Below are 26,211 nucleotides of genomic sequence, written 5' to 3'. Positions count from 1 at the left end.
CATGGCCGCCACTGTGATAAGTAGTTCATAGATATAACACATAACGTGAACGGGCCAACCAATGACGGCCGCTGTGGTGTCGTCACTATGGACCATACATCATGGATCAGGGTTGTAAACGGAAACGTGGCGGAGAAACAAACTCAGATGGTGGGAATTCCTAGAGGAAAGTATCTCTGCTTGCTGTGAGAGAGGAGTCTATTGCAGACTATAGATTTCTCTGGCTGCAGAGAGGGCCGCCACGTCTGTTGTGTTGGCGTTGCAGCGTTTTTGCAGGGCTTTTTGTCCACACGAGCTTCGCTGGTAAAGAGGTAACGGATAATGGATGTGTGTGGGTCAGCGCATCACAATGAGACCGCTGACACTGACGGGCAGAGCCACCTCCATTCCGCCATCTCCCACAATGGCAGCGCAGGCCTTACAAGTCACCATCTGTTTCTAGAAGCACCGCAAAGAGTCAATGGCTCTAATAGCCGCCGGATAGAACTATTTTTTTTTTCTGTTTACTGATCTCTTTACTATGTTTTTATATTAACTTGAGTTGAGGTTATTTATTTTTTTATATATATATATATATATTTCCCAATTTTTTTTATATATTTTTTTCATAATTTTTTTTAAATTTGAATATAATTTATTTAATAGAACCCGTATATAATAACACAGTAACCCTCATATATTTGGTATCCGCATGGGCTATAATTTCTATTCAGCTATATCTTATCCGTTTCTGGGAAAGCTGGGTGGCAACCAATATGGCTGCAATAAAGCTCCCACAAGGGCTTGTCGACCTACTTTCTTAAGCATCTCATACGACATTCCTATATACATGCCGAGTGTGCGTGTTTTTTCAAAGGGGACGGGAGAATAAGCCGCTGCCAGACAGGATCGGACATGTTGGATTTCCTTTTTGTCCCCTGCCATCGGGCGATATCTCGCGCCAACAATATACTCTTAAGATTATCGGTCCTGCTGAAATCCGCACCCTGAATGACATATCCTTGCAGTGATATGGAAGTAGAGCTGTATCACGACATACCTAGGCAGATTTGCCGTTCAGGAATATAGAAAAGCTGGGTGATCTTACCAGATATGGGAGTATTATTCTGCCAGACTTCACTGGTAATGTTGTGATAGGCTCTCGTTCCCTTATCACTGTATAACTAGGCAGGTTTGCCATTCAGGATCCTGGGAAAGCGTGATGACATTTTGGGAACTATATACTGTTGATCTTTTTTTCTTTGTTTTAGGGACTATTGCTCTATAATGCGGCCTTGGACTTGGCTTATCTAGATAAGTTCGTACTCTGGTCCAGTCCAGAAGGGAGGAATCCATATATTTGGGACGCTCCGTGCTGATCCAGCTTTCCCTGTGCTCTGTCCGCATTGCAGCACTGTGTTTGCCTCTTGCAATGCCCTCCGCTCTCTGCAGAGCCTCACGTGCGGCTCGCCAGCAGGACGCATATTGCTTTCCGTATAATGAGAAGAGACAGATGACTCGGAGGCTCAGACGTTGCGTTGATCCACACACCGCTCTGTAACCTGTAATTGTACAGGATCAGCGGCGCAACAAGTAGATGACGAGCGGCTGAGACTGACAGCAGCAAACACCCAAGTGTTGTGAGGCCACGTACTAAGACCAGAAACTCACAGGTGCTCGGGCAAAATGTAATATACAGGAAACCCAAAGTCCCTTGTTATTTGGCGGCTGGGCACTGCCCTGTGTTGTCAGCATGCCTGCCGATCTTAAAGGGGCCACGACCTGTAATAAGCAGCCGCGATATAAGATGGGCGTCATCCGCACAGGACAAGATGTAGTGATGGAGAAGGGGGTTTGACTCATCATCAAGACTTGTTCGCCTCTTCCCAGGATGAAATGGCTGATAACAGGGAACAATAGATTGTAAGGACAATTGAGAGTAGATATTTTTTTTTTTGGTATATTTGGAATTCTATTAACCAGTATTCCTACTAATCTGGAATAAAAAGACGGGTGGTCATGATGGGAACCCCAGTAAGACGCTCCTCTATGCTGGAGTACCCCTTTAAGCGTCCGATAGTAAATAAAGACAGATGGTTAGAATATGAATTTGAATATTTTATATTATATTTGCTTTTTTTATGATTTATTATCCATTTAAAACTTTTTTTTTTTTTTTTTTGTTTTCCCGCTAAATCAATAGATAAAAGTCAAGATGGACACAATTCGGCATGAGTCAGACAGGACTAATCCTTTGTTTCGCTGTCCTCTCACAATTTGATATCCCCCTCATCTCCGTCTTTTTTGCCTCCATCTAATTATAGAAGCCGGGAGGCCAGGTAATCGTTATTGCCATTAATAATTCACGTAGGCCACCCGCTTCCCTCTATTATGTGGCTCTCATGTATGGATATGTAATATAGAGCGTCCTGCGGTACATGTAGAGGGACCGCTGCGGCCCTGTGTGCACCTCATACTGCTCCGACACCCACTAGTAGGAAGGGCCAGATAACCGATATTGAAGGGCTTTTCCCCTTAAAATAAAAAAAACAACCTGTAAATTAGTCTGAGTTCATCCTGAGCCCCCTGTTTCATGAATAGAATGCAAGAACTAAAAGTACAAATGGCAGAAAGCGATGTCCGTGTTCATCCTGTGTCATGAATAGAATGCTAGAACTGCAAGGAAGACTGACACACAGGCAGAAAGCTAGATCAATAGTCATCCTGAACCTAATGTTTCATGAATAGAATGCAAGAAAGACTGACACACAGGGAGAACCGTATCCGGGCAGGGCGGAGAATAACTGCGTATCAATGTCAATGGTGGACAACTCGGATGTGGCTTGTATTTCTAGTTCTTACCTATTCCTTAATGTGTTATTGTCAGAATCTCTTCAGAGATTGCCTGGTTAGGGGAACATGGTAAATGTCACTGCATGGTTGGCCATTCAGAATCCTGGGAAAGCTGGGTGTCTACCCCTGTGGGAGCTGCAATGGCGGCGGGTGATGACTTCACTGAAGACGACTCTGACTTTAGATGTACAGTCTTGTATGTTGTAGAATATAAAATCTGATATCTGTCCCCGATCAGCAGGCGTCCTGCGCGGTTCTTCATTTCTCGGTCACTGAATTACCATAGAAATTGCGTTTCGCTTCCTCGCCGTCCCACGCTGCGCTAATTTGGCCTAATCTCCGAAAACAAGGAAGAGACTCTAATAAAAGAGAAATCTGAGCCCCTGTTCTCGTCGTTCGCCCCGCGGACACATTGATCTCGCTCATCCTCCTGCCTGGCAGGGAACCTGAGCTGTAATTGTCAGCAGTGATCGGCCATAAAGACGCTGCACAATCCTGCCCTGCGGCGGTGGGCACTGGTGTAAATACATGGCATGCCTGACTGCTGATACTTCTCATATTGAGCATTGGATCATCGTTTTCCTTATAATTTACATAAGGTTTGGAATGGGTCCAAGTAAATGTATTTAAAAGGGAAGGCCGTAGTGGACCAATTTGGGTATGAGAATGTAATCAAGGGGGTCCTGAGACCTAATATTGAATCACGTACATGTATGTTGGGAACCCTTTGAAATGGCGTACATGATTGTGATCTTATGGGGGCACAGCAGTTGTGCCCACAGGATCACCCGCAGGAGGGATGGTACTAACAACCGTGCTCAATCACTGCTGTTTAACTTCTGTCAGTCCTGACCTCGTGATCGCCGGGGCAGTGCTTATACTGATAGTCCGGGGCCTAACAGGTGGTAATAGTGGGGGGGAAAGGAGTGCCCTTTAGGACCCCCAGCGTTGCCCAGAGCTAGGGGCCATTTGTCCCTGTTCTTGACTATAGAGGAGGACGAGTGTGCTCTGTCACCCACAGGCTAAAAAGGGGTGACGGAAATAGTCGAACACACTCATTCAGCAATTTCCGACACATCTTCGGCTATGGAGAGAGGCTGAGCATCAGGACACCTCGGAAACGGTGAAGGTCCCGGAGGTCGGACCCCCCCCCCCACTTTTTATAATCTGCCTTTTATTGTGCTGATTGGTGGGGGTTCCAGAGTTCAGACCCCCAACGGTGAAACATAAGTGTCCGATCCTAAGGATAGACCCGTCAATGTTCGAGTCCAGGGAACCCTTTTAGAAGGTGTTAAAAGGGGAGGGGGATAAAACAAGCGTATCAATTAAAAGGCAAATTCTTTATTCAGCGGTTCCCAAAAAAAAAAATTATTTAGAAAAGCTAACAAGTTTGTTCTTCTGCTAAAGACTTGACCTACTTAGTCAGAAATGTTAAATATTCAATTAAAGACGAGGAAACAGCGAGCTGCGCCGCTCTTCGTATCTGGAAGGGGCTGGGTAATTGTGGTTTGTGAAGCCGCTGATCCCTGGCAGCTGAGAATTTGCATTTTTCACTTCTTCATTTCTTGGTTACTTATGGTTTCGGATCGTCATCCGTGATTTCTCAAGTCCAACATCCGCTCACCTGTGCAGCATGGAGGTTCGGGGTTGTCACCTGCCAGCCGAAGTCTTGGTTGCTAAGCAATGGGCCGCTCACAATGGGGGAACACTCTGTGCAATGACAGTGAGAGGGGGGCAAGTACGGGCCAGAGTGCTGAGCGTCGCAGCAATTCTACAGGCAGTGGCGCTCGGGTCAGTCGGCGCCGTAGGGACAGAGGAGAGGGCAACTTTTTTTTAAATGTAATTTGAAAGCCCCCTTAATCTTCATTAATGAGAAGGTTAGATAGAAAAATAATAGAATTAAAAAAGAAAACAGAACCCCACCCCCCCCTTTAAGGGTTCCTAGCAACAACTTGTCGTCTTGTCTGGGTGACCACCATTTCAGTTCATGCATCTACTTGTACTGAAGTGGTCTCTGGAATTTATCTGCTGTGCAGTGGACTGCCTTGTTGTGCTGCACAGACTTGTTTCAGACCCCTCATACTCGGGCAGCATGAGAAGGGTAAAGTCCTACAACGTCAGGAAAGTGGGGACATTTGTAGGACCATAAGAGCTAAAACTCTTGGGCACTTGAAGGGTAAATTCTTAGAATAATTTACTTTCCGTGACTAATAATGGGGACAACAATATGATGTAGTTGAAGGGTCAAAAGAGTAGGATGCTGGGGGTGTCAGTCATCGCCGCCCCCTAACTTTACAGCGGACATTATGCTCGCTGGATTAATTAACCCTCTAGAAAGACCATGTAGATGCACCTGTTTAACGGGTGCTTTTTTCATTCGGTCCTGTACACAGTTTTTTTTACACGTTTTTTTTGCCTCGGAAACCACTGCAAAAGACGGCCGAAATTGCCTCCCATTGTTTTCAACGGGAGGTGGAGGCTTTCTTTTCCCCCGCGAGCAGAAAAAAAAAACGCTTGTGTGAAAATGAAGTGACATGCCCTGTCTTGAGGCGTTGAAATCAATGGGAGACAGAAAAAATGCTGACGCGTTTCTCGACGCGGTTTGTTAACCGCTCGCGGTTTTTACCTGTTGAGAGAGGGGGAAAAAACGCGTAAAAAAAAACAGCTGATTTTTCCAGGCAGAATTCTCTGCCTGCAAAACTCTGTGTGAACAAGGCCTTAAAGTGTTTGTCCCATCATCAACCCAGTTTCTAAATGAAGACCGGCTGGCAATCCGCTGTTCTTGTTTAGACAGGCTTCAGGCGCCGCTCCTCTCTGGCTAATACAAGGGAGTCCTAATTGTGTGGCACCCGTTTGTGATGTGATATATGCCCTAAAAGAGCAGGAGCAGGGACAGTGAAGATTCCAACATATAACTCCTATAGATCAGCTATGTCCAATTTCACAACAAATTTTTTATTTTATTTTTATTGTCCCAATGCCTTTTAAAATGTTTCAACCGCTTTTAAGCAGATTATGGGTTTCCCGGCCCAGCAGTATCCTGAATCTGGCCGTGTAACACAAGGAACCAAGCGGCCAATGTGTTAGCTCACCCGTGTGATGAAAAATATAAACCGGTGGGAGCTTCTCTATACTTGACCACCAGCATGTCATTACAGCCCCTAAACGGGTTTTAATCCAGCTTTCCTAGAGTCCTGAACGGAATATGTAGTCAAGTTGTGCATAAAGTTATTCCCTGCTTTTCCACTGCTGCGTCACTAGGCCGATTTAGCGAGGTTTAGGAAAGCTGTGGAAGATATCGGTGGCCATATTGGTATTTTATATTCCCGTCACTGTGCGTCTTACCAGCGGAGACTGCTCACAATCTTATATGAAGGCCGACCCAACCGCGGCCAACGTCTGAAAATAGCCTCTGACTCTAGTTTTATTTTACTTTCCTCATGAATTATTCAACGCATGCGTTCCGCCGCCGGCAGCCGGGATACTTCGACTGAATTCCCCCCCCCCCTCTAAAAAAAAAAACACGCAGTGAATTTTTATTTCCCTCTCACAGGAGACATTGACCCTTTGTTCGCGCATCAGCTTTTTGCACCATCTATAATCGTTTCTTATCGTCGCCGTTGGTACCGTATGCAAATGTATCAATTATCTGTCGCTACTGGGCGCGCGGCTATATAAAGACGCTGACACGGTTGGTGAGGGCTTCTAAAATTACACCACAGATAAGATTCCTCCTCAGCAAGGTCATAATCCGCTGTTTGTTTGTTGCATTGTGAAGATTGTTGCATTTTTCTCGCATTCCGATAATGTTTGTTGGGATGGCATGTGATGGTCTACAATATGCGAGGAATTTTCTAGGGTCTGTGTCAAGAAGAGAGATCTACCAGGAGGCCCCATAGATATAGATACAGCGGTGATTTTTTTCCTGTTTGGCGGGGACTTACAGCTCTGTGTTATGATTCAAGAATAGAATGCTAGAAATTACAGTAAATACTGACACCTACACAGTCGGGATAATGGGAGAAAAAAAATTGCAGGGATTATATGTGAGCAAAACAATAAAAAATTGCATGCCATTTAGGGTGTGTAAAAAGATTGGTGACTACGTTTATTGGCATCAGAGTAGAGTGGCTTCCTTTATTGGTTGTCACCAGATCACCCTCCTGTTTCCGTGTCAATGGCGAGTGCCAGCTCGTACGTGGTCCTCTATCCCCTTCAAATACAGGGCACTGGACTCACGTTATATGACCAGTAAGGGTCCGACCACTGGGACCCCCGACCGATAGCGACACTTATGGCATATGCTGTTGGTGTGTCATTATTGTGCGTGCTGGGAAACCATCCTGAGAACCCCCTTTCTTCAATGATGACCAGCGGTTACTGCTGTGGAAAGCTTCTGGCGCATCCACGTTCCACATGTAGTGGTACACGACACCCATTGAGGAAGGCGACTACGAATACGCGGTCGTGCCAAGTCCTCTAGCGTGAAAGCTTCTCTAGGACGCTCTATTGGGTATCGTAATGGGACAAGCCTCTAAATGCGTTCGTAATGCCAGGCCTGGGACAGTCACACCCATAGGAACGCATATGTGCATCTCCATAATGGAAGCGCCAGGCGGAGCCGAGCACCCTCACTCAGGTTTTTTCTAACCCTCCGATTCATCTATATGGAAAATGGCTGCATAAGCACTGCGGCTGTCCACACCTCTATACGAAATGTGTCGCGTTCCTGGACAACCCCTTAAAATCGCCATGGAAACCTTTCCTTAAAGGAGTGATCAGTAGTGAATATCTACCGTTTTATCATTTGTGGCATTTTTTTTATTTTATTTTCTTAGCGTCTGAGTAGCTGCAGCTTTTAGTGTTTGGCGCCGCGTGTTCCATGTATATCATATTTGCATATTTATGTTTCTTTTGTTTTCTTTTTGTCTCCATGTTACTAACCTTGCTGTTTTGCTTACCACTCAGGACGCTCATACTATATTCATCCGTCCATTTTTTTGTTCACTTAGTTTTATACCAGTGGCTAGAAGCAGACCGACATGGCAGAAGCCAAGATGGTGAGAATAAAGGCGCAGGTAACCTTAGGCTCCACACGATAAGTCCTCTCTGCACTCTTAATCCCTCTCAGAATCACGATTGTTCACTTTTTGATCTGTCGCTTGCTTCACCCCCTTTCCCCCACCCCCGAGGCCTCTTTACCGCATCCATGATTCTGTCTCGTCAGGCGTAATTGCCGCTGTATTTAAAAATGAGCTAAAGCATCTTGTAAACATCGCAAACCTTAGTGTCTCAAGCATTTAAAGGAATGATTAGTGGATGGTTTAACTTTTTCTTCATATATATATATATCTATCTCTCTGTCTGAGAGGAAAAGCAGCCTTGTTGCCCATAGCAACCAATCAGAGCGTCGCTTTCATTTCTGAATCTCCACTGTGGAATATGAAAGCTGCACCGTGATTGGTTGTTATGGGCAACAAGGCCAGTTTCTGTCAGAAAATGGTGATAATTGAGGCCCAATAGGCTTTTTGTATTAAAACCGAATGATAGAAGAAAATGGCCTTGATGTCCATAGCAACCAATCCGAGCTCTGCTTTCATTTTATTAACTGCTCTAGGGTACTTGAAAGCTGCACTGTGATTGGTTGCTATGGGCAGTTCAGCTTTAATCTACCTCAGAGCAGTTTAGAAAATGAAAGCTGAGCGCTGATTGGTTGCTATAGGCAACAAAGCCAGTTTCTACTAGGAGACCATTTTAGAAAAGGAAACCAATAATTTTTTTTTATCCAAAATGTTCAGTGTCGAGTATTGGTAACTACAACGTGATACTAAAACCATCAGTCCCAACCAGTTATAATAATGAAAAAAATTGTGCACGTTTTTCTTAGGCAAGGAATTCTATTCGGCCATTTCTTGGTTACGTCTCAGAAAAGCTGGATGACAACCAATATGGCGTCCTTGATGCACGTTATATTGGTTGTCACCCAGCTTCCCCAGAAATGTCTATAACTAAGAAACAGATGAGGAATTTTATCGACTTGACAGTAGAGGACGACTTTAATTTTGTGGCGTTTTTTTGGTGATTTTTTTTCGCCACATAGACAAATTAGCAAAATTCTAATTTTTTACGGATTTCTTTAAATCGCTGCAAAAAAACTCAGCAAATGGTCACGTGTGAAAATACTTTTAGATATGGCAGTAAAAATCGCCTGTAATTGTGGACCGTTATTACGGACCCATTCACATTGACCACGGACGCCTTCCCGTATATTTGCGGGAAGGTGTCCGGGCTGTGGAAACGTTCAGAAAATTATGGAACGTGCCTGTTCTTCTTGCTTTTTACGAGCCGTGCTCCCAAACTTTGTATGGGAGCACGGCTCAAAAATGCGTGCAGCGGTCTGTGCCAGTAATCGCGGACTGTGATTACGGGCATGGCCATGTGCATGAGCCCTTACATGATTAGGAAAAAATGGCTGCTTTCTTTTAAGTGGAGCTGATCTGCAATACCAGACGCTACCAATGGACAGGTGTGGTGCTCTTTCTGGAGGAAAGCAGCCATGTTCTTTTTATCGTGGGCATCCCCTCACAAGTGTTTTTTTTTTTGGCAGATCATTATCACTTTTGTTTTCTACCCGAGCTACGTTTACTTGCGGGCAGGACTTGCTGAGACTTATAGTTCTCCACCTGGACATCTGTACTGATGTATATAATCCTCCTGACATGTGTCAAGATGTTTTGCTCAATTGTTCCCTGTGGGTTTTAAATAAAGTTACAAAATTCTTGTTCCTCCTCCTCGTCTGGTGTTGATAGGTAGTTGTTGATTTTGGGCCTGTTTCGGCCTCCGTTTTTATGGCAGCCACATGTGAATTGAAATTTCCAGTCATGAAACTGCTTAAATTGCTGTTCCATAAACATTTTAAGCTTCGGTTCTGCCTTTTTTCAGTTCAATCGGCGGTTCAATTAAACGACTGTAGAGTGGGTGGAGCATGAAAAAGGGGAGGGCATTCAAGAAGGGTGTCACAGCTCCACCCATATTTAATTATGTGGCACATAATTACCACCTTCTCCCATAACCTTGCATTCCTGCAATTATTTTTACGAGATTGACCGTATATTGGTCATTAAATCAGTCAGTCCGTCAGTTCATGTGTGGCTATCATAACCAGTAATCTGGTGGTGGTGATTAGATGGTGTTTACCAGTAATAGTGAACTTGCTTTATATCGTTATATACGTTGTGGTCGTAAATAATATGCAAATGAAGAGTGACTGGCCTTCTCATTATTGTGTCGGGCAATGGCGTACCCATAAACGATGCCTGTGTTATGCTGTTGGCATCAGAAGAGCCGGCAGCCGCTTATCTCTCTTCCCCTATTGAAATAGTATGCCAAGCTGAATGTGCCTGGTCATAAGGGAGTTGGGGGTTAATGACCCAATACTGGTTACGCTGGCGACCATCTTGGGTCTTAGGCAAGTATTAGGCCAGGTGTCCGGTCAGATACTGCCACGTTTGATCTAATGGTCAAGCAGCCGGATAAACGTCGGAGTTGGCCATCATTTAGTTTCCATACCAGATGACCTCCGTCCTTCATGAAGTTTTCACTGATTTTTCAGTTAATACCTGGAAACCATCAGCAGGAATGTCAGCTGCTATCTTATTAGCGGTCTGTATTTAGAAATCCGGTTACATAATGGTGTACTGTACGCTTGAATATAATCAGATCTGTCAGCGGTAGATACTCGTCCTGCTGATGGTTTCCAGGTAGGAACAGATTTGTTTTCTACGATATAGAGTAGAACTAAGTGAAGAAATACGTTACATTGAAGTTTCACTTTAACACATTGCTGTTTTGGGGGTTATTATATTGTACTTGTCAGTCACCGTCTTTACTTCGTGAGAAAAATCTCCAGTTTGATTGTTTTATCATTTTTATATGTTCATGTCAGTAATATTGATAGGTATTTACAGTTTTTATTATTATGGGGTAAGTATTGTTGTTCATGCTGAGTTTTCATCATATTAAAATGTGATTAAGTCTGCAAATTTTTTTTTATTTTTTTTGTCAGGTTTTTCTCATTTAGCTGCTCTTTTTAAAATTCGGTTGGTTGCCCTTGGAAACAGACTGCAGTTTAGCTCCTCCCCTCTGTCATACATGTTACTATCATCTGATCTCCCAAAATGCACTGCTCTCTGCTAACAGGAAGCCAGGAGAATTCTGAATTTAGCTTTAGACTTGAATGGAGAAGAAAACCTCATATAAGGTTCTGTTCACATCTGCGCCGGAGCCGAAAAAAATAGAGCAGCGCGCTATTTTGTTTGGCAAAATAACAGAAACCATTAGGGTCAAAGCACACTATGCGTATTACGTGCGGCAAAACCACAGCGTAATACAGTGCCAGCATAGACTGTGATTCCAGGCAATCGCATGTCCACGCTGCAGTATTTTTTGGGACGTAAATTGACCCGCAGTGCGTATTTTTGAAACAGCCGCATGTCAAATTATCCCACGACACTGCTTGCGAATTCTATCCCTATAGTTCTACAAAAATACGCAGCAAAACCCGCAGCATAAAAACGCAGCGATTTACGCAGCAAAACGTAAACATCGCACACCGAAAAACACGGGTGCGTTGTTTTTCCCTGCGGTTTTGCTGCATATTTTCCGCAGCAAAATATGCAACGTGTGCCTGTAGCCTTACTCAAACTTCACGGATCGCATTACAGTCAATGGGTTCCGTCAGGTACCATTGGTGTCCGTCATTTGATGGATTTGGCGCTTCAGTTATTCTCTTTCTATGATTGATAGAATAACGGAAATATGTGCGCAGATTTGAACAGAGCCAAACTCAAATATTTACAAAAAAGCTAAAGCAAAGTGTTCACTCTACGTTTTTAAAGTGGTCTTCCCATCTCAAAGATTTACGGTATACCCCACAAGTAGGACCTGCACCTATGTCAAGAACAGGGGTCCCCCGACCCAGCCCTGTCAGATGAGGTGGCCGATACATCTAGGCGGAGTTGTCTGTGCTTGTTTTCTTTTTCTTTTTCTTTCTTTCTTTCTTTTTCTTTCTTTCTTTTTCTTTTCTTTCTTTCTTTTTTTTTCTTTCTCTCAAACATGTGATAAGTACATAGAAGACTAACAGATTACAAGGGGAAAATTGGATCAAATTATATTTGCATTGTTTTATTTTTTATTCTTGCTTTTTTTTAATTATATTTTTTGCATTTTTACAGCAATAATTTTTGTGCATTTTTGTTTTTTGTTCTCTCTTTTGCATTATTTCTCTTATTAACCTACCAAGCACAGGACAGAAACTCCTGTGTACAAGTCGTTTGTCCTCTGATGTCAGCCCTGGCGCTATGCCTTGAAATGAGCTACACAGCACCGCATGTACGGACAGGCAGCTGTGCGATCTCCGCTGCCGAGATGTTTTACTGCTTCAACAATTCGATTCTAATGGGAATTTTCATGGCTCGATATTTAAAGGGGTAGTCCATCTATATTGAGCTTCTCACATATCAGAAAATGACATCCGTGGTAGCCAATGAGCTCAAATCCCTCACCGATTCCTGAAATCAAGTGGCATCTGTACTCTGTAGAGAAGACAAACCCCTTCAACACTGCTCAGAGCTGAAAATCTAACAAACCTCTCTAAAAATAGAGCCCCAATCATGTCAAATTACCCTGTATTGGGAGCATTGTCACAGATTTTGAGTGGTCAAAGCCACTTGGGTTTAGGAGTTGGGGTTTAAGCTCATAATCTCATTCACCTCATCTTCTGACCTGTTTCACGATCAAAAATTTATGATGGAACTCCCCTTTAAGTACAATTATCCCATTGTCAAACACGTTGTATTGTAGCCACATCTCATGGGGTTTATAACCATGGTAGAACATGACTTCATGTGTGGTCCTATAATGTCTCCGAGGCTTATTTTTGAAGATTTAGGCTGGGTCTACCTATAGAGACGACTACTATGATCTGTACTATATCTAATTGTTTTGTGATTTAGGTGAAAACTTTGACCAGAGCCCTGTGAGAAGAACCTTTAAATCAAAAGTCCTCGCCCACTACCCTCAGAACGTGGAGTGGAATCCCTTTGATCAAGATGCCGTCAACATGGTAAGACCTAAATGATGGTAGACCGAACCTTGGTTGTCACTAAGCCAGTCTGTGATTGGACGGGTTCTGGTGTCTGGTGGTAGTCTATTAACCATCTTCACCGCCTCAAGCGTACAGATGCAGAATAACATCCTGGAGAAGCACCATGGAGATATGTTAGACGTTCTCATTGGTGGAATCCAGGTGATGACATCGCCTATATCTAAAACTAAAGGGGTGGGGGCACTTTCAAAAAGTCTGTGCCCCTTCGGCACCGGATGGCTTCATTAGGGATAAGGCACACATCAGAAACTTGCTTCTTACCCAGATTTAAAGGAATACTGCATGTAAAACTGATACGCTGCATTTTGCTTAGTGCAGGGTCTGAGGGGGCAGAGCACGACCTAGATTTTGTCCTGCGTGCTTATACATTCGACGTTTATGGTAAGCCTTCGGTGCCAAGCCTCCCAAAAAATTATTAATTAGCATGGGCTGACCTGCAATACCAAACACGACCCGTGGACAGGTGTGGCGCTGTTTTTGGAGAAAAGTTGCCATGTTTTTCTAATCCTATACCACCCCTTTAAAGTGTAACTTCGCAAGTTCATTGCAGATTTATATGCCAGGGGTCCGGGTCTGCTGGAACTAGGTGACTACCTCTTTGGCCACTGTAATGGCTGCTTTAGTCGTTGTCACCTGGATTCTGTTACGTGGAAACTATGATCACTCCGGAATGGCAGAATAGAATAGTAAACCAATTGACGACTTCTATTTCATGGCGAGTTTATTTTAAGACGAGTTGCCCTTTAAATAATTGAAGAGATTTATTGAACTTTTACCTTCAGTTTTCTCACTGGTTAAAGTCGTTGGCAGTCGCCGGCTGACGTCATCTCAATTATCATTGTGCGCTAATTACAACGGCTGACGTGGTAAAATGACGCTCTGGAAATCACATTTCATTGAGGGCAAGAAGTGACAAAATGCAGCGGAGATAATCTCCTTAATGTATTCCGCTTCTGATGAGTTGTTTTACCTCGGGTAATTATATTTTGGGAAATCAAATCTAAAACATTGCGAGAAAATCATTTACTTTCTTAAGGGGAAGAAAATTAGTTTGTCTTGCCAATTTGGGCTGCAGATTAAGCTCTAATCCCATTGCTAGTCCATAATACTAAATGATGAGGCACTACAGACGCGGAGGGATATACTGGTGCAATTCTCTGCAGACTCCAGGCATCGTCTCATTGATTTTTATTGTTGCTGCGTCCTTGACACAATCTCGACACCACAGCACAGGAAGCGTAATCTCGCGAGATTACGCTGTAAACTGTCATTTCAAACGCGATTACGCTTCCTGTGCTGTAGTGTCGGTATTGTGTTAGCGAAGTGTCAGGATTGTGAATAGACATCACGTCCTGGCTGGAGGTAATGTATATTCATTGTCAGGACACTACAGTAATGTTATAGTGTGTGTATGTGGCAGCACATAGTGATCTAGTAAGATCACTATGTGCTGTGTAAATGAATGGAGAGAAGTGTATGATGCTGATTGGTCACTGATTGATCAGCGTCATCCACTCCTCTGTACAACGCCCACTTGGTCATATAGAAAAACACGCCCACTTGGTCATACAGTAAAACACGCCCACTTGGCCATATAGTAAAACACGCCCACTTGTCCATTGAGAAACTCATTAGCATAAAGCTAATATAGGTCATAACTCTGTCAAAAATGATCGTTTTTCTAAATAAAAAACACTGTTGTAATCTACATTACAGCGTCGATCACATGTACAAGATAGGCCACTTATAATGTGGTGACAGAGACTCTTTAAAGGGACACTAAACGTTGAGTATTTTTTTTTCAGCCGCTCCTTTTATAACGCTACTGCTCTATTATAAGCTGCTGACTTACGCCAGAGTGGTCTCTATAATGAATACTGAACGGAGATGCCTTTTGTTTTCCACAGCTCTGCATGCCCAAAGGCCTGTCCTTCAGGACGCAGACCGACAACCGGGACCCCCAGTTTCACTCGTTCATCATCACCAGAGAAGACGGCTCCAGAACCTACGGATTTGTCCTCACGTTCTTCGAGGAGGTGACCAGCAAGCAGATCTGTACGGCCATGCAGACTCTATACCAGATGCACAACGCCGAGCAGTATAACGGCGTGTACGCGTCGTCCTCGTGCAGCATGGACTCCTTGGCGAGCAGCGTTGACGATGCCGACGCCACGTCTCTAGCCAAGCTCCAGCGCTACAACTCCTACGACATCAACCGGGACACTCTCTACGTGTCCAAATGTATATGTCTGATCACTCCCCTGCCGTTCATGCAGTCCTGCAAGAAGTTCCTGACTCAACTTTACAAAGCCGTTACGTCCCCCCAACCCCCACCGTTACCTCTGGAAAGTTACATCCATAATATCCTCTATGAGGTGCCGCTGCCGCCTCCGGGGAGGTCGCTGAAATTTTACGGTGTGTACGAGCCTATTGTTTGTCAACGGCCGGGACCTAATGAGCTGCCCCTGTCGGACTACCCCCTGAGGGAGACCTTCGAGTTACTAGGATTGGAGAACCTCGTCCAGCTCTTCACTTGTGTTTTACTGGAGATGCAGATCCTGCTGTACTCTCAGGGTGAGTGTCCAACCCGTTATTCTACCCCAGGATGTGCGCCTGTTAGCGGATCCTAATTTTTTTATTGTTTTTTAATCGTATCCTTCTGTAAGGGAAGCCATCTAAAAAGGAAGTCTGTGCAATGGTGACAACCGCCAGTCTGAGCAAGCAGAGCTGCAGTGTAAAGCATTAGGGACAGAGCACTAATTGAGCCTCTTGACATGCCTGTAAATACCGTTTGTCAACACATCAAATTCTGATGATTACACAGAGATGATCAGCGCTAAATAGGAACTACTCATCTCTTCTGTCAGGAAGTTTTTCTCTTTTACCCCCCCCCCCCCCAATTGATTGACTGATATGCTGTTTATTTCAAGACGAGGTTCTTCAGCAGTTGCTATGTCTGTTATACAGTACTATGTCCCAGCCGCTGCAGAACCTCACAATATACACACCGCTTCTATTGCAGAAACTTCACAATGCAGATCTCAGCTGCTGCAGAACCTCACAATACACCTCAGCCCCTTCAGATCTTTACATTACACTCCACAGCTGCTGCAGAACTTCACAATACACACCTCCGCCGATTCAGAACCTCACAATACACACCTCAGCTGCTGCAGAACTTCACAATACACACCTCAGCTGCTGCAGAACTTCACAATACACACCTCTGCCGATTCAGAACCTCACAATATACACCTCAGCTGCTGCACAACCTCACAATACACCCCTCAGCTGCTGCACAACCTCACAATACACCCCTCAGCTGCTGCACAACCCCACAATACACACCTCAGCTGCTGCACAACCCCACAATACACACCTCAGCTGCTGCAGAACTTCACAATACACACCTCCGCCGATTCAGAACCTCACAATATACACCTCAGCTGCTGCACAACCTCAATACACACCTCAACTGCTGCACAACCCCACAATACACACCTCAGCTGCCGCACAACCTCACAATACAATCCACAGCTGCTGCACAACCTCCTAATAGACCTTTTTGAAAAGGATTTATATCAGTAACTGGTGGACAGGATCTTTTCCTTTTTTTCTTCACCCCAAACATAAATGATAAGAATATTAGGAGTCTCCTCGGAGTTCCATGGTCTGTAAAGTGTAGAACCAACGATGGGGGCCCATCACTGGGATGTCGGCTGGGGGACACTGCAGGGGGTTTGGTTTCCCCACAGCTGCAGTTCTCTGTATTATCCAGGGCGAATCTGATATTAGAACAGGTTGGAGAATGGCTGAACCCGCCGTCCCTCATACAGAAGTTCATGTTTCATTTATCCCGTTCTATAAATGAAGTGTCGGAAATTACAATATTACCCATAATGACCTGGGCCTGATCCGTGAAATGTGCTCTGTCGGGTTTTTCCCTTTTAAATCTTCTCCTTTTGTAACTTCTCCAGCAGATGCGTCAGACGGGTGAAGGTTTAATGCGTCTTATCTCTTATTTATGTCGGGAGGAATTAGCGAGTTCTGAGCGTCGGCACATTAGTAAATCTAGGCCACGCTGTTCCCTCGTTCAGCAGAGTCGGAGATTAACCCCTTATACAGACCGTTCCAACCGGCCGGAGGTGTGTGTTATATACTGTAGACCAGGCTGACTGGACACTACAACTCCCAGCATGTCCCAACAACCGCAGGTTCCCATTCAGTGTCGGATTGCAGCTGAATATATTCCTGTGGATGCATCGGACGTCGTCGCTTATCTGAACCGTAAGGCCGGTTCATATAGGGAAGTAAAGGCGAGAAACGCCCCAACTATAGGATCCCAAAAAATAATAATTATTTCGCTCAAAACTTTTAGGCTCTGCTGGGTGATGTAGTTCAGAGCTGCACAGACATGAATTAAAAGCGCCCCCCTGAGTCCAACCCCCTCTGCCTTCCTCAACATTTTAAAGATCCCTGTTTGCTTTATGGAAAAAATAAATAAATCTGAAAACCTCTCCTTATCGAGTCCCGCTCACACAGGTGCATTACTCATTACAGTGTATCCAAGCTCTCTCGGCTGTGTGACCAGGACAGGTTTTCAATTTCTCAATGTAAACCTTTGAAAAAAATCATTCACTGACAGCAAGCGGACATCTTGAAAGTGGTGAGAAATTAAAAGCACGTACAGAGTGTACAAGAAAGTTTTAGAACGTGATCAATGACTAAAGGGGCTTTCTGGTTTTATGTCAATTTGGGAGGGGTTGTCTGGGATGGAGCTGCAATACCACACACGGCCTATGTACAAGAGTGGCGCTGCTGCTGGAAGAAAGCAGACCTATGTATTGCTAATGGCATGCAGGATTCACGGTGGCACCTCATTTGTATTTAGCTGATGTGGTTCTGTGACCTGGCAGCAGACGCGCAGCGCAGGCGGCTCCATGATAGATGTCCTGTAGCTGCGACGTGACAGGTTCTCTACAATTCAAGATGTTTATCTGCGGTTAACAGAAAGCTGCGAGGCTCTCCGTGCAGGGCTAATTCACCGGCATCATCGCCATGACATCAGCGTCCTGCGAAAGTGACAGCTCCGGGATGTCTGAAAGGGAACAGAGTTGGGTGTTGGAAATGCAACAAAACGCTGAATCCGAATCCAAATCCTACATTTATATGCTGGGTTCACACATGGCGTATTTTCCCCCTGCGCTTTCGGCCGCAGCAAATCCACCATAAAATCTGCATGTATTGCATGCAGATTATGAGGCTGACGATGCAGATTTCAAATCCGTTGCAAATTCGCATATAACCTATGCTAATTTTGCTGCGGGCAATCCGCGTAGGAAAGATACATCAGGTGTGCATCCAGCCTATGACCTAGTTCACACAGACTTTTATTGCAGACAGAATTCATGTAGGAATTTCAGGCAGATTTTGACTTGCCAGCGTAGTTTAGGCCCTTTTTTCTTTTTTTCTTTTTTTTTTGGGGGGGGGGGCGTTTTTTGTCAGCAAAAAGACTCAAAACGAGCGCTGCAGGTTTCTTTTCTACCCCGTCTCCGCCTCCCATTGAAATCTATAGGGGACTACATGGGATTTTTTTTAGAGCTGGTTTCAGCACCTTATCCGCGTCAAATTCAGCGCCCAAAAATATCTGCGTCCACTGCCCCCAACCTCCTCTTCTATGTTTTATTTGTTTCTGGGAAATCTTGGTGATATCATTAACCGTGACCGCTACCCAAGGGTGCCCACCCAGCTTTCCCAGACTCCAGAAAGGCAAGTTTGTCTAGATTTGCATTACTATATCCAGCGCTTTCATTACTGAATAGCTGTGAAGATTTACTGTTTAGTAATCTAGACTGTCATGGAGAGCTGTAATGTCGGCCATATTGCTTGTATGTCATCCAGCTTTCCCAGAAAGAGAGGGGACGGTGATGGAGGACTCTGATGGGATCTTCATATAGTCATGCTTTTTGCATATTGTCGTCTTCTATCCAGATTACCAGCGGCTGATGACGGTAGCGGAGGGGATAACGTCGCTCCTTTTCCCCTTCCAGTGGCAGCACGTGTACGTCCCGATCCTGCCAGCCTCTCTGCTCCACTTCCTCGATGCCCCCGTGCCATACTTGATGGGCCTGCAGTCAAAAGAAGGCACAGACCGCTCCAAACTGGAACTCCCACAGGAGGTAGGTGACCCGGTTTATTAAGCTTCACACGATGAAGCCACAACCAGCTTTCCCGGGACCCTGAATGGCAGATCGGCTTGGTTATGTAAAAATTGAGGCGGTAGGGATGTATCCTCCTATAACTGGGCCGATCTGCTGTTCAGGAGTGTAGGAAAGCTGGGTGACAAGTGGTGTGTGTGGATTGAGACGCTTATGTACAAGTTTCTTGCTGAGTCTTGTGCGTTAGGGGAAGGAAGGATTGAGAAAGCAACGGTGATGTACGAGGTCACAGCGGCGTCCTGTGCCGGGCCGGGATCGGCGTGTTTTCGTGTTGACCTCTACCCTAGTTGTCGTCTACTTAGTTTGTGAGTCAGAACGTTCTCTCTCCTCAGCGGACATTGAACCAAGGATGGGAAGCTCTTAGGTCATACATGATATGATTGTTGGTGCGGTCTCTTAAAGGGGAAAGCCACCTAATTTAGGAGGGTAAGATAAGTTTACCAAATTAGGTTCCATATTAGTGAAATTCCTTTAGAGGAGATGTCCAGTCATAAGAAATTGATGGCCCCCCGCAGATCAGCTGTTTTAAAGGGGCCGCGGCGTTCATACGAGCGCAGCTTCCCCTTAATTCCTTACCTGCTCGTAATGTGAATCGCTGCCGCTACAAGTGTGTCGGCGATTCACAATACGAGCAGTGACGGGCATGAAGCTAGAGCAGCACTCGTGGACCCTTCAAAAACAGCTGATCGGCGTGGGTGCCGGAAGTCGGACCCCCACCGATCAGATGTTGATGACTTATCCTGAGGAAAGGCCATTCATTTCTTTGACTGGACAACCCCTTTTAAGGGACCCTCTCAGTAGGCTTGGAGCCACTAAACCACCAGCATGATGATATGGAGTTGGGTTTAGTGTCCCAAACCCGACTACCTCAAAACATTTAGGGAATAGTTAGTAAAGTAAATGACAAATTACCGAAAAGTCCAGGTAAGAATGTCGTCTGCTTTACGTGTGCAATGTGCGTGCACCCAATGCTGCTCCCGGTCTTTTCTCGGTAAGTTGTGATTTACTGTACTAGCTATGCCCGTTTTTGAGGTAGGCAGCTTTTGAACACTAAACCCCCAGCACCTACTGACAGGTTCCCTTTAAATAGTACCTGTCCCCTCTCCTGACATGTCATCTGGCTTAATAAATCCTTGTATTCCTCATGAAATAACAATTCTGGAACATCTTTTCTTATAACTCTGCATTGTGCCGTTCCTCTGTTATTCTTCCTAGAAATGTATGAGTAAATTGACAACTGGTTGTTACCTTTCCCTACAAAATCTCACTCTGACACTGTCCAATCAGTGCTGACAGTCTTTGTAAGGACACGCCCCCAACTGGTAACACCCAGTTGTCATTTTATTTATGAATTACCAGGAGGAATAACAGAGGAGCAGCACAACGCAGAGTTCTAGGAAAATATGTTCCAGAATTGTTATTTTATGGGGAATGCAAGTATTTGGGAGAGGTGACCGGTCCCCTATAATCCAGAAAGTCTGATAATCACCTGTGTCCAGAACTTCAGTATAATGAGGAGTTTCCAAGCAGAAGCCAGAAAAGAACACAGTGGTGGTTGTAGTAGCGGCAATATTTTATTTATCTTCTGTGTACTCTTCTATGACCATTCAATAATTCAGAATATTTGATAATCCGCCACCTATCATCATGTTCTGGATTATTGGACATTTACTATACATTACATGAGCGCCAACAATCCAATCCGTGTCCTGCATGTAGTTGTGTCTGTGCTTTGCTTCCATGCACCATCCTCGCCCCTCAAATTTCAGGGGACTTTCTTGAATCCTAATAAATTGGGAAACACCCAGATATTTGTAGCAAACTTAAGAGGGCACTCCGGGCCAAACTGATAGTGTGTTATGCCTAGTGCAGGAACTAACGTGGGGGCAGACACAATTTTTAAAGGGGGGGTTTCCAAACGCATACTTTTCAAACCAAGTTATTTTCCCCACATTCCCGCTACCCTCTCGTATTTACGCTATGAGTAGTGGTCTGCACTGGTATGCCAGCCAAGCCCTTTATATTACAAGCTCTAAAGGGGCTAAGATAGTGGATAAGTGCTGACCATTACTGGTAGCGTAAAAACCAGCGTAGATAGTGCCACACTCAGTGCCCCCTATATATATTGTCCCACACTGCCCCCTGTAGATAGTGCCACAGAACCCATTGTAGATTGTGCCACGCACTGCCCCCTGTAGGTAGTGCCACAGAGCCCATTGAAGATTGTGCCACGCACTGCCCCCTGTAGGTAGTGCCACAGAACCCATTGTAGATTGTGCCACACACTGCCCCCTGTAGGTAGTGCCACAGAACCCATTGTAGACTGTGCCACGCACTGCCCCCTGTAGGTAGTGCCACAGAACCCATTGTAGATTGTGCCACGCACTGCCCCCTGTAGGTAGTGCCACAGAACCCATTGTAGATTGTGCCACGCACTGCCCCCTGTAGGTAGTGCCACAGAGCCCATTGAAGATTGTGCCACGCACTGCCCCCTGTAGGTAGTGCCACAGAACCCATTGTAGATTGTGCCACACACTGCCCCCTGTAGGTAGTGCCACAGAACCCATTGTAGACTGTGCCACGCACTGCCCCCTGTAGGTAGTGCCACAGAACCCATTGTAGATTGTGCCACGCACTGCCCCCTGTAGGTAGTGCCACAGAACCCATTGTAGATTGTGCCACGCACTGCCCCCTGTAGGTAGTGCCACAGAACCCATTGTAGATTGTGCCACGCACTGCCCCCTGTAGGTAGTTCCACAGTACCCCCATGTAGATAACGCCACACTCACGTGTCCACATTCTCATGCCATCCTCTCGTCTAGTGTTGCAGGCCTTGGCTCTTCTGATCAGGCCCGCTCCAGCGGAAGGACGCAGGGGGCGCGATGACCCTTAATCACGCAGCCTGCATCACAAGAAAATAGACTAATAGTTCCCTTGCCTCGCCAGTGCTGTCCGTTGTATCCGCGGATACAATTGAGTCATATAATATGTAAGAGCCCTCCGGCCCTGGTCACAGGGGGGTTTCCGGGCAACTGGAAACCGCCCCCTGCGTGTGCCCCTGTACAGGGTTTCCCTTCGCTTTTGTTTGAATCCCTGTGTCATGCTCCGCCCCCTCAGGCCCCGTACTAGGCATAACACAATGTATCGATTTTATCTGGAGTGTTCCTTTAAGGCTATTGTCTGTTTAAACCTTAGTAGAATTTTTCTTCAGATTTTTTAATTTTTTTTTTTATATTTTGCTTGTGGTGGTTTAGAAATTCTTAAGTCTTGTGTGCTCCAGCACTGCGGTCTTATGTGGGCATCAGCACGAGTGAGTCACGTCGCCCGCCTCTGTCTGGTGGGATGATGTATGTATACAGTAGGCAGATTATGTCAAGGATTCATTTGTATTGTGTGGATGCAAAAGAAAGTGATTCAGCTGCCCTGAGCGCCTGCCATCTCCGCTCCTTGCCAGTTCCCGGCCTAGTTTCGTGCCGTTCTCGTTGTGCACATCACAGGATGCGCGTTTTAAAGGGACCCCAAGGTTGTTCATAGACCGCAGTTTCATCCAGATGGCAGGCTGATCGGGTTATTCATTTAGTCTACCTTAGAGATAAGCAGCGGCCATAGTGGTTGACAGCCGCTTATCTCTCATCTGGTCTCTTGAAAGAACAACAACATTTAACAAAAAAATTTCCATTCACTAGCCGCAAGCAGAGACCTTGAAAATGGTGAGAAAATTACTCACTAAGTCTATTAGAAAGTTGCAGAAAATTTTTATTAATTTAGATAAAACAGGAAAATCCCTGTGATGTATGAGCCCAATATTATAGTAACGGTAGGAGGAACTCATTTTTTGTATCCTTAAAGGGCAAGTTTTTTTTGCGACTCCCATAGATTTCAATGTGAAAGTCCGGGCGACCAGGTCTCCATTGACTTCTATGAGAAGTGCGGCCGGCGTGAATCGGGGAACATGACCCGCAAGACCACCGTTCTCCCGATAGGTGAGGATCCCAGCAAGGAACCGGGTAACCAATGCGTCTAGTCATTTTCTACTGGCTCGTAACTTTTTGGGTTCTTTACTATTGAATCTGAACTCCACACCATAATGTAGGTCCCTGCCCTTTATGTTCCAGTAACTCCCATTGATTTCAACAGAAAAGGTGCCCGTCGTGTGTTTTTCTATGGTGGTGGTCTAACCGGCTGGACCCCCCACCGATGTAACTTTATTGATGACTCACGGATGAGTTCTCATTATCTTGTCATACAGACCGCGTCTAACGATCCAGGCCGAAGATCAGTGTTATTTAAATATAAGTGTCGTGAGCGAGCGACACATCACCAGCCGCCATTATCCCCTCTGATATCTGCCGGGATCACCACCTGCTTCAGATGAGGAAGACCATGTGCGCCCCTACCCCCATCCCTGTTCCAAATTTCACGCTCCCATCCAGACGTTAAAAATAAGTCCTTCAAGTGAGATCTTAAGTAACGTGTCCTGTTGATAGGGCGATCCCGCAACCTCCCAAGAAACGAATGTCATGAGCGGGTTTGAAGTTCTATTTCATTCTGGAAAGTTGGGTGACAACCAGTAGGGCTCTCATTATAGGAGTTGTCACCCAGCTTTCCCAGACACATGATTAGAACGTCCGTCGAGTTTTATATACGCTATATGGACATAAGTATTGGGACACCTCCACATTCCACCTACAGCAGCATTTATGACGTCCCATTCTAAATCCGTAGACATTAATATGGAGTTGGTTCCCCCTTTACTGTGGGAATTTATGCTCAAACATCCAGAAGATTTGTGAGGTCAGACACTGATGTTGGGGGAAGGGGGCCGGGCTCACAATCTCTATTTTAGTTCATCCCAAAGGTGTTAAATGGGGTTGAGGTCAGGACTCTGTGCGGCCAGTCAAGTTCTTCCACCACAAACTCCCCCAACCAACCAACTAACAAACCGTGCCTTTATGGACTTTGTGCACTGGGGCGCAGTCATGTTGAAGCAGAAAAGGTCTGAACCCCAAACTGTTCCTACAAAGTTGGAGCTACAATTGTCCACAATGTCTTGATATATGAAGAATTAGGATTTCACTTCACTGGAACTAAGGAGCCGACCCCTGAAAAACACCCCCATAGCATTACCGTCCCCCACCAAACTTTACAGCTGGCACAATGCAGTCAGGCAGGTAACGTTCTCCTGGTATTCATCAAACCCAGACTCCACATCAGACGCCCGATAGAGAAGCATCACTCCACAGAACACGCCAGATAGAGAAGCGTCACTCCACGGAACACACCAGATAGAGAAGCGTCACACCACGGAACACGTCATAGAGAAGCGTCACTCCACAGAACACGCCAGAGAGAAGCGTCACTCCACAGAACACGCCAGAGAGAAGCGTCACTCCACGGAACACGCCAGATAGAGAAGCGTCACACCACGGAACACGCCAGATAGAGAAGCGTCACTCCACAGAACACGCCAGAGAGAAGCGTCACACCGCGGAACACGCCAGATAGAGAAGTGTCACACCACAGAACACGCCAGAGAGAAGCGTCACACCACGGAACACGCCAGATAGAGAAGCGTCACACCACAGAACACGCCAGAGAGAAGCGTCACACCGCGGAACACGCCAGATAGAGAAGCGTCACACCACAGAACACGTCATAGAGAAGCGTCACTCCACAGAACACGCCAGAGAGAAGAGTCACACCACGGAACACACCAGATAGAGAAGCGTCACTCCACAGAACACGCCAGATAGAGAAGCGTCACTCCACAGAACACTTTGTGTATGGGTTCAGACAGCACCAGATATGTGGAAGGATGGCGTTTTGCACGGATAGGGGCCCAAACCGAAGAGGAGTATAAAAGAGTATCCGGCACACCAATTTTGAAACAAAAGGTATTTTTATTTTGTTTTTAATGCCAGTGGCAGAGTGCGACGTTTCGGTCTAAGCGACCTTCATCAGGCACTGAGCCGTGCTGGAAAACTGTATAGACGAGCTCTAGTGGTGCTGATAGAGGCTGGTCTATACAGTTTTACGCTCTGTAACGTTACGTGGTCTGCACTTCGTGGCTGAGTTGCAGCGGTTTCTTCCACTTTACAATAATATCACTCACAGGTGTTGGTGGAATATCTAAGAGGGGAGAAATGTTCAGATCTGAATTGTTACAGCGGTGACGTCCTATTACAGGACCGCGCTGGAATTCAGTGATCTCTTTACAGACATTAGTGATAGAACGGGTCGTAGTAAAGTGACTGCAGGCCGAGGTGCTGGACGTTATACAACAGGGTGAATGGGACTGAAGGAAACTCCTGAATTCAATGATTAAGAGGAAGGGGGGGCAATATTTCATTTTTTCAGTATCTATCATCATAGGAAGCGGTCGGCAAGTCTTCCACTCCCGTGCAGTGATGCCGCATTACATGGTGCTCATTGCAGTCAATGGACGATCTGTGTAAAGTCCAGATCCACAGGGCCCTCCAAAGCAAAAACCTCTACAAAGATTGAGGAGGGGGTCCTTCTTGATCCTCTTTCATATTTACATTAGTGCACCAGTATTACTGAGGATTCAGATGCTGAATACATTATTGATACAGACAACAGATGGGCGACTAATGACAATGGGGCTGCTCTCCGGGAGAATGTCGTCATATGACTGCATGGAAAAAGTGGTTTGATTACCGCGCTGCAGAGCCGAGCATGCGCGGGGTGGGGCCACCGTCTACTTTGTGGACAGATGGCCTTTCTGCATCGTGGTTATAATTATGACTTATGTGTTGCTGTCAGTGAATGAAAACTCTCGCTAACATTCAGAGGCAAATGATACATCAGCTCAGAGGTAGAGACCATTGTATCAGTCTAGGCAATGTTCTGGGAGCTCAGACTCCAGACTGATACATTGTAGCAAACTACCAGAGAGAGTTGTGCAGCTGCTGCTGAGGTATTTAGCTCACAGAGCATTGTTTGGACTGGATACAACTGTAACAACTTCTCAGCTGT

At 45.5% G+C, this 26,211-nt stretch overlaps 1 protein-coding gene across 2 annotated transcripts in view; it reads left to right on the top strand.

Moving 5' to 3' along the window:
- Positions 1-26,211, top strand: part of DENND5B (DENN domain containing 5B) — a 72,487-nt gene that overhangs the window by 9,456 nt on the left and 36,820 nt on the right. Inside the window, exons 2-5 of one of the 2 annotated variants that reach the window (XM_075855912.1) lie at positions 7,845-7,910; positions 12,846-12,955; positions 14,905-15,571; positions 18,989-19,176. In XM_075855912.1, the coding sequence (XP_075712027.1) occupies positions 7,845-7,910; positions 12,846-12,955; positions 14,905-15,571; positions 18,989-19,176 (1,031 nt within the window). The remainder of the gene's footprint in view (positions 1-7,844; positions 7,911-12,845; positions 12,956-14,904; positions 15,572-18,988; positions 19,177-26,211) is intronic. The other variant, XM_075855913.1, reaches the window with a different exon arrangement.

Source organism: Rhinoderma darwinii, chromosome 3 (assembly GCF_050947455.1).
Source record: "Rhinoderma darwinii isolate aRhiDar2 chromosome 3, aRhiDar2.hap1, whole genome shotgun sequence".
Taxonomy (NCBI): Eukaryota; Metazoa; Chordata; class Amphibia; order Anura; family Rhinodermatidae; genus Rhinoderma; species Rhinoderma darwinii.
This window is presented reverse-complemented; position numbering and strand designations above follow the sequence as displayed.